Source organism: Sardina pilchardus, chromosome 8 (genome assembly GCF_963854185.1).
Source record: "Sardina pilchardus chromosome 8, fSarPil1.1, whole genome shotgun sequence".
In the NCBI taxonomy this organism is placed as follows: Eukaryota; Metazoa; Chordata; class Actinopteri; order Clupeiformes; family Clupeidae; genus Sardina; species Sardina pilchardus.
Window position 1 is genome coordinate 3,131,917 of NC_085001.1, and position 10,000 is coordinate 3,141,916.

At 47.8% G+C, this 10,000-nt stretch overlaps 1 protein-coding gene across 5 annotated transcripts in view; it reads right to left on the minus strand.

Moving 5' to 3' along the window:
• LOC134088415 (centriolin-like) overlaps positions 1-9,655 on the minus strand; it is a 29,119-nt gene extending 19,464 nt beyond the window's left edge. For all 5 annotated transcript variants that reach the window (XM_062542367.1, XM_062542366.1, XM_062542370.1 and 2 more), the window contains exons 1-7: positions 9,376-9,655; positions 5,117-5,270; positions 3,262-3,461; positions 2,151-2,216; positions 1,830-1,946; positions 1,410-1,567; positions 1-350 (exon numbers count right to left, since the gene is read on the minus strand). The exon at positions 1-350 is cut by the window's left edge and continues 20 nt beyond it. In XM_062542367.1, the coding sequence (XP_062398351.1) occupies positions 1-350; positions 1,410-1,567; positions 1,830-1,946; positions 2,151-2,216; positions 3,262-3,461; positions 5,117-5,222 (997 nt within the window). In that variant the 5' untranslated portion in view covers positions 5,223-5,270; positions 9,376-9,655. The remainder of the gene's footprint in view (positions 351-1,409; positions 1,568-1,829; positions 1,947-2,150; positions 2,217-3,261; positions 3,462-5,116; positions 5,271-9,375) is intronic.
• Positions 9,656-10,000: the final 345 nt, after the last annotated feature.

The following is a 10,000-nucleotide window of genomic DNA, read 5'->3' on the forward strand; positions in this document are numbered from 1 at the left end:
GTCTCTGCAGGCTTGTGAGCTGCTGTCTCAGGAGCTGCAGTTCTCCATTCAGAGTCTCCTGCCGGCGTCGGCTCTCCTCTCGCTCCTCCCACAGCTGTTTGGACTCCTCCCCCTGCTCCTCCCACAGCCGTTTGGACTCCTCCCCCTGCTCCTGGACCCTCCTGCCCTCCTCCTTCTGCTCCTCTATGAGCTGTGTCTGCTCCCTCTGCTCCTCTATGAGCTGTGTCTGCTCCCTCTGCTCCTCTATGAGCCGTGCCTGCTCCTTCTCCTGCCTGACCAGACGCCAGAGCTCCTGCTGCAGCTCCTGTAGACGCTCCTCCACAGCAACGTTGCGTAGAGTGGCTCCCACACTGCAAACACAACAACACATCAACACAACAACAACAACAACAGCAACACATCAACACAACAACAACATCAACAACACAACAACACATCAACAACACAACACAACACAACAACAACAACACAACAACAACACATCAACACAACACAACAACAACACAACAACAACACAACAACACATCAACAACACAACACAACACAACAACACAACAGCAACAACACAACAGCACATCAACACAACAACACATCAACACAACAGCACATCAACACAACAACACAACACAACAACACAACAAAACAACTCAGCAACACAATATCAACACAACACAACAACAACACAATATCAACACAACACAACAACAACACAATATCAACACAACACAGCATCACATTAACAACACATCAACACAACACATCAACACAACACAGAGATCTTTTTCTACATGTCTCCTGTTTCTATACATTTATTCATTTAGCAGACGCTGTAATTCTAAGTGATTTAGAAAGATGAGGAAAAAAATTCAAGCTACAGATCTGAGGATTTATCTTTACTCCGATATGTCCCTAATCTGAGGATTTACCTTTACTCTGATATGTCCATAATCTGAGGATTTACCTTTACTCTGACATCTCCCCAATCTGAGGATTTACTTTTACTCTGATAGCTCCCTAATCTGAGGATTTGCCTTTACTCCGATATCTCCCCAATTGAGATTAAGCCCTCTGCTGCACTTTACTAACTCTGGAGCTTGACTGCAACGGCAACGAGTCTGTGCTTAGGATACCAGCGCGACTCACCTGCCGTCAGGTGTGCTTAGGATACCAGCGCGACTCACCTGCCGTCAGGTGTGCTTAGGATACCAGCGCGACTCACCTGCCGTCAGGTGTGCTTAGGATACCAGCGCGACTCACCTGCCGTCAGGTGTGCTTAGGATACCAGCGCGACTCACCTGCCGTCAGGTGTGCTTAGGATACCAGCGCGACTCACCTGCCGTCAGGTGTGCTTAGGATACCAGCGCGACTCACCTGCCGTCAGGTGTGCTTAGGATACCAGCGCGACTCACCTGCCGTCAGGTGTGTCCGAGCCGAGGGTGTGTGTGAGGTTGTGTGTGAGGCTGTGCAGGCGCTGCAGGAGATCGTCTGGGTGGATGAGGACCGCTGAGGTGCTCTGCAGTTTAGACTGCAGCTCAGCAGCGTCGTCTCGCAACGCATCACTCTCCTCCTAAACACACACACACACACACACACACACACACACACACACACACACACACACACACCAAGTCCAACTGGTCAATAACACTGCTTATTATGGCAAAATACTGTACTATGCACACACAAATGCTGTTCTATAGGCACATGCGTGCACACACACACACACACAACACAACATCTAATGTAGGTCCTCAGATGACCCTACAGCCTCCCCCCCCCTTAAACACACACACACAGACACACACACACACACACACACACAGGCGGACCTTTAGTGAGCTGATGTGTTCCAGAAGGTTTTCGGTCTCCAGCTGCACACGAACCTCAGCGTTTTCTCTGGCTTGTCTCTCATTCTGAAGCTCTGCTTCAAGAGCTGCCCGCTCCACCTACACACACACACACACACACACACACACACACACACACGCATTTCAACAAGCTTTATATGATCCAAAAACATTGTGAAATGGTGAGTGATTGACTGTGTGTGTGTGTGTGTGTGTGTGTGTGTGTGTGTGTGTGTGTGTGTGTGTGTGTGTGTGTGTATGTGTGTGTGTGTGTGTGTGTGTGTGTGTGTAACAGTGGAATACCTTAGTGAGTGATCGCAGCCTACTCAGCTCTGCTCTCAGCTTGTCTATCTCTGTGTTCCTCTCCTCCTGGCACACACACACACACACACACACACACACACACACACACACACACACACACACACACACACACACACACACACACACACACAGCGAGAGAGAGTTAACACATAAAACACACATACTGACACAACACTCTCCTTCACAGCCTCCCTCCACACCAGCTCCTGCAGGCATACACACACACACACACACACACACACACTTGTGTTTATTTTTGTCAATCTTGTTTTCATCAGACCCCACTTCCTGTCAGGATGTCCTGTCCTGTGTAAGGTCTTGGAGGGAGAGGAGATTCCATCTGACACTGTATCCTAACCACACACCACTCCAGCCAGCCTTAGCATTAGCACACACACACACACACACACACACACACACACACACACACACACACACACACATACGCGCACACACACACACACACACACACACACACACACACACACACACACACACATACGCACGCACATGCGCACACGCACACACACACACACACACACTGGTCTCTCTTTCTCCCTTACACACACACACACACACACACACACACTGGTCTCTCTCTCCCTTACACACACACACACACACACACACACACAGTCACACACACACTGGTCTCTCTCTCCCTCTCTCTCTCTCTCTCTCACACACACACACGCACACACACACTGGTCTCTCTCTCCCTTACACACACACACACACACACACACACACACTGGTCTCTCTCTCTCTCCCTCTCTCCCTGACTTTCACACACACACACACACACACACACACAAACACACACACACACACACACTGGTCTCTCTCTCCCTCTCTCTCTCTCTCTCTCTCTCTCTCACACACACACGCACTGGTCTCTCTCTCCCTTACACACACACACACACACACACACTGGTCTCTCTCTCTCTCCCTCTCTCCCTGACTTTCACACACACACACACACACACACACACACACACACACACACACACACACACACACACATACACACACACACACACACACACACACACACACACACACACACACACACACACTCCTGCACCCTCACCTCCTGGCCGTGCTGCAGCTGCCTGCACTGCTCCTCTCTGTCCTGCAGGAGGCGCTCCAGTGCCTGGTTCTGGCTCTGCAGGCGGCGGCAGTCGCTCTGGGCCTGGCGAGCTTGACCTCTGACCCCGCGCAGGTACTCCTGCAGGCCCGAGATCACCTCCTCCAGCTCCCGCTTCAGAGACTCGTTCGCCGAGATCTGGCCTGAACACACACACACACACACACACACACACACACACACACACACACACACACCACCACATCATATCATATCACAAACATTAAGCCCTATATCTTACTTGAATAATATGTAAGGGATAACGGCCGACGAGGTGACCGGTTCGATGGAAATAATGGCTAGGTGGAGGTCTAGAACTCCGGCGACGTGCGAAGCACGGAGACGGAGTTACCTCCGCCGTGCCATTATTTCCATCGAACCGGTCGACCTCGAAGGCCGTTATCCCGCTTATCTCCCGTTTGTAGTCATAACATGTATATTTAGAACATAGTTTTATTCCACCGTTGCGTCCGTTAACATCGCTAAAACTGCCTTGACTGCAGGGACTACTTTCCGCCACATATCAAATTTCTACTTGCAGGACAAAACTGCCGTTACTAGTTCTAAATGGATGGTTGCTATGGCCAAAAGCCAGTCGTTAGTTCTAAATGGCTGGTTGCTACGGCCAAAAGCCAGTCGTTAGTTCTATCTCTCCAGTTGTCAAGCGGGCATATCTCAGGATTCTGATTAACTTTAACTTTGAAAGATCGCTACTTTTATAGCCTACATGGCATCCAACTAGCTACAATCCACCTCCGTCATATGCTACAATGTTACTATGGTTCTGCACGTCTGTATTTCAGCTTGGATGCAACGTGACAGTTCATTTAAACTTCGCAACGAGTTTGGCGAATTAATATTCAAGTGTGATACGGGAACTACTTCAAAGGTAGCAGGTTATACGAAGTTAATGGCCACCCCATCAGCCAATCAGAGAAGACAATTTCATTGTTGAGGGAGATAATGAATAATAATAGGAAAACAAACAGAAAAATACACATACATAGTACATACACATACATACAAAAACACACACTCACAGATAACACTCTCTCTCTCACACACACACACATTCACAGACAACACTCTTTCTCACACACACACACACACACACACCCTGTGCGCCCCATGGTGAGTAGAGCAGAGCGGAGACAAAGGGGGCATTGTTTAACACAAAGCTACATATGCATCACTGAACTTTATATGTTCCATTTAATCAACCACCAGTCCAAGTCTAGACTAATCATATCTTAGCACAAAATGACCCCAATTTATATCAGATCACCTCCCTGCTAACAATTAACCTACTGTACCTCATGAATCAGCATCAGACTACCTTACTAACCAGCATCAGAATACCTCACTAACCAGCATCAGACTACCTCATCACTAACCATTAATCTACCTCACTAACCAGCATCAGAATACCTCATCACTAACCATTAATCTACCTCACTAACCAGCATCAGAATACCTCATCACTAACCATTAATCTACCTCACTAACCAGCATCAGACTACCTCACTAACCAGCATCAGACTACCTCACTAACCAGCATCATAACTGTCTCACCACCAGAGAGCCAATCAGAGCTCTCCTCACCTTCATCGATCACCAATCAGCACTCACACAACCAAGTTTTCTCATCAGCAGAGAGCCAATCAGATCTCTCTCATCAGCAGAGAGCCAATCAGATCTCTCTTATCAGCAGAGAGCCAATCAGAGCTCTCTCATCACCAGAGAGCCAATCAGAGCTCTCTCTCATCACCAGAGAGCCAATCAGAGTTCTCTCTCTCACCGTCGGTGAGCTGCTGCTCCAGGTCCTGGATGTCCTGCGTCTCCTTGGCGATGCGCGTGATCATGTAGTCCAGTCTCTCCTCCAGCTCCGCATGACGCTGGCTCATGATGTCCAGCAGCTGCTTCTGACGAGTCACCTGGGCCTTCAGGTGAGCCTACACACACACACACACACACAATATAACACCTGGGCCTTCAGGTGAGCCTACACACACACACACACACACACACACACATACACGCGCACGCACACACACACACACACACACACACACACACACACACACACATGATATAACACCTGGGCCTTCATATGATCCTACACACACACACACACACACACACACATACACGCGCACGCACACACACACACACACACACACACACACACACACAATATAATACCTGGGCCTACTACTGCAGGCTAGCCCAAGCTCCTTAACCACTACACTACTACTGCACGCTAGCCCAGCTCCTTAACCACTACACAACACTACTACAGCACGCTAGCCCAGCTCCTTCACCACTACACTACTACTGCACGCTAGCCCAGCTCCTTAACCACTACACAACACTACTACAGCACGCTAGCCCAGCTCCTTAACCACTACACTACTACTGCACGCTAGCCCAGCTCCTTAACCACTACACAACACTACTACTGCACGCTAGCCCAGCTCCTTAACCACTACACAACACTACTACAGCACGCTAGCCCAGCTCCTTAACCACTACACAACACTACTACTGCAGGCTAGCCCAGCTCCTTAACCACTACACAACACTACTACTGCACGCTAGCCCAGCTCCTTAATCACTACACAACACTACTACTGCACGCTAGCCCAGCTCCTTAATCACTACACAACACTACTACTGCAAGCTAGCCCAGCTCCTTAACCACTACACTACTACTGCACGCTAGCCCAGCTCCTTAACCACTACACTACTACTGCACGCTAGCCCAGCTCCTTAACCACTACACAACACTACTATAGCACGCTAGCCCAGCTCCTTAACCACTACACAACACTACTACTGCAGGCTAGCCCAGCTCCTTAACCACTACACAACACTACTACGGCACGCTAGCCCAGCTCCTTAACCACTACACTACTACTGCACACTAGCCCAGCTCCTTAACCACTACACTACTGCAGGCTAGCCCAGCTCCTTAACCACTACACTACACTACTACTGCACGCTAGCCCAGCTCCTTAACCACTACACTACTACTACAGGCTAGCCCAGCTCCTTAACCACTACACTACTACTGCACACTAGCCCAGCTCCTTAACCACTACACTACACTACTCCTGCAAGCTAGCTCAGCTCCTTAACCACTACAATACTACTGCACGCTAGCCCAGCTCCTTATCCACTACACTACTACTGCACGCTAGCCCAGCTCCTTAAAGGGATATTCCGCCATTTGTGGAATTACGCTCATTTTCCACCTTCCCTCGAGCAAAACAATCGATATTTACCTTGTTCCCGTTCATCCAGCCATTCTGTGAGTCTGGCGATACAACTTTTAGCTTCAGCCTAGCATAGATCATTGAATCGGATTAGACCATTAGCTTCTCGCCTGCTAGCTTCATGTTTAAAAGTGACTAATATTTCTGGTAATTTTCCCATTTAAAACGTGTGTCCTCTCAAGTTAGGAAGTGCAATAAGACCAACTGAAAATGAACCCTGCCGTTTTTCTAGGCTGATTTGACATGGAACTACATTCTCATCTGGCGTAATAATCAAGGCAACTTGCTGCTACTGGCACTACTACTGCTTGATGTCTATGGGGACTATTTTCAGATGCTGCGTACGATATCACTGCGCCTATGGTATGTTTGCAAGTTGCCTTGATTATTACGCCAGATGAGAGTGTAGTTCCATGTCAAATCAGCCTAGAAAAACGCCAGGTTTCATTTTCAGTTGGTCTTATAGCACTTTCTAACTTGAGAGGAGACACGTTTTAAATGGGAAAATTATCAGAAATCTTAGTCACTTTTAAACATGAAGCTAGCAGGCGAGAAGCTAATGGTCTAATCCGATTCAGTGATCTATGCTAGGCTGAAGCTAAAAGTTGTATCGCCAGACTCACAGAATGGCTGGATGAACGGGAACAAGGTAAATATCGATTGTTTTGCTCGAGGGGAGGTGGAAAATGAGCGTATTTCCAAAAATGGCGGAATATCCCTTTAACCACTACACTACACTACTACTGCACGCCAGCCAAGCTCATTTTATTCCGTGAAAAAGTATGTGTGTTCATTTAGGCTCTCACTGTAAAACAGTAAAAATAAATGTTTTCAGCACAGAGCACTGCTGCATTTGAAACATCACCCTGGAACACAGTAGGCTACTGTGTGACTCCTCCTGCCAAATCTGTGAGGACTTATCCACGGTCACGCAGGAGCAGAGGAGGCATCAGATGAATTCCTCAGTTATGGCCTAATATCTGGGTTCTGTGTTCCTCAGTTCTAATATCAGCCTGTGCTCCTCAGTTATGGCCTAATATCTGTGTTCTGTGTTCCTCAGTTCTAACGTCTGTGTTCTGTGTTCCTCAGTTCTAATATCAGCCAGAACTCCTCAGTTATGGCCTAATATCTGTGCTCCTTAGTTCTAATATCAGTGTTCTGTGTTCCTCAGTTCTAATATCTGTGTTCTGTGTTCCTCAGTTATGGCCTAATATCTGTGTTCCTCAGTTCTAACATCTGTGTTCCTCAGTTCTTATATATCAGCCTGTGCTCCTCAGTTATGGCCTAATATCTGTGTTCCTTAGTTCTAATATCAGTGATCTGTGTTCCTCAGTTCTAATATCTTTGTTCTATGTTCCTCAGTTCTAATATCAGGCTGTGTTCCTCAGTTCTAATATCTGTTTTCTGTGTTCCTCAGTTCTAATATCAGGCTGTGTTCCTCAGTTCTCATGTATCAGGCTGTCCTCCTCAGTTCTAATATCAGGCTGTGTTCCTCGGTTCTAATGTATCAGGCCGTGTTCCTCGGTTACAGCCTAATATCTCTGTGTTCCTCTTTCACACACACGCCTCAAGTAAAGCAAACTTCTGCCTTTTCTCCATTCTGCTGTGTCATCTGGGCAGAGGGCAGAACAACACACACACACACACACACACACACACACACACACACACACACGGTACACAACCACCTCAACACACACACACACACACACAAACACATACGCAACCGCCACAACACACAAACACACACACACACGCACATTCACAACTGCTCAACACACAAACACACACACGCACATACACAACCGCTCAACACACAAACACACACACGCACAACCCGCTCAACACACAAACACACAGATATGGTATATTGACCTCCACACACCCACACATACTGCTCACACAGACACACACATACAGCACACACAAACCACAACACAAAGAAACACACACACACCCTGCCTTGAAACCATCACACTCTTCAAACATTCTACTTCCGATGTTCATCAAGCAATTCAAATCTCTGCACTTCACTCCAGACCAACTGAACGCCCAACTGCCAAACTAACAGCAACGCATTCTTTGTGGATGAGAGGACTTGTTGTGCAGGACACAGTCTATATTTAAACCCTGGATAAGACTTTCTCCCAAAGTGACATGAAAACCAGGAGATAAATCAAGCTCACAGCACGTCTTCCACAAAGTAATGCATACATGGCGCGCATGAAGTTTCTGGAGCTGATACTGCTACAGGTGTGTTATCTCAACTCCAGCTAAAGCATCCACACATCTGGCCACCCTGTTATCTTAACTCCAGCTAAAGCATCCACACATCTGGCCACCCTGGCAATGAGCTGCACACACCATCACAATCCCTCCACTTTGGAGACTTCGGAGACTACTTTCATATCATATAATGTCTAAGATCACAATCCCTCCACTTTGGAGACTTTGGAGACTACTTTCATATCATATAATGTCTAAGATCACATTCCCTCCACTTTGGAGACTACTTTCATATCATATAATGTCTAAGATTACATTCCCTCCACTTTGGAGACTACTTTCATATCATATAATGTCTAAGATTACATTCCCTCCACTTTGGAGACTACTTTCATATCATATAATGTCTAAGATCACTCTTAAAGTTTGACAGAGAGGTAACAGCCTACAGACATGTCCCTTGTACAGTACTCCCAGACATGCCCCTTTTAAACATAAACACACACACACACACACACACACACACACACACACACACTGCCGTGGGGGTACTCACTGCCTCCCAGCAGGGGCGAGAGTGTGTGCATCAGCACTCGTCCTCCTCACACAGCCTCTCTGTGTCTGTCCATCCGCCTGCAGCGCTCTGCTGTGTGTGTTTCCTGCGGCTCGGACGCCACTCTATAAACTACGGCACTAACTTCCCCCCGAGGCACACACACACACACACACACACATTCTTCCCCAACACCCTTCACTTCACTTTTCTCTCTCTCTCTCTACCCCCTACCCTCTTCCCTCTCTTCTCTCTCTCTCTCCCACTCCCTCTTTCCTCTCTTCTCTCTCTCTCTCCCACTCCCTCTTTCCTCTCTTCTCTCTCTTCTCCCACTCGCCCCCTGTTCCTCTCCCTCTTTGAATCAACACAGGAAAACTTCTTGTCCACCAATCACAGGGCTGTTCTATTGATGTCACTCCAGTGCTATGTGGGAGAGGGGCGGGGTTTCAGGCGTTCCCTTGTTCCCCAGAGAGGCGGGCTCTTGGCTCTTAAAGAGACAGCGCTGATTTCACAACCTGTTGCTGACAAACCCACTAATTCCACTGCCCCTCACCCCCACTCACTCACACACAGACACATACTGTACACACACACACACACACACACACACACACACACACACACATCT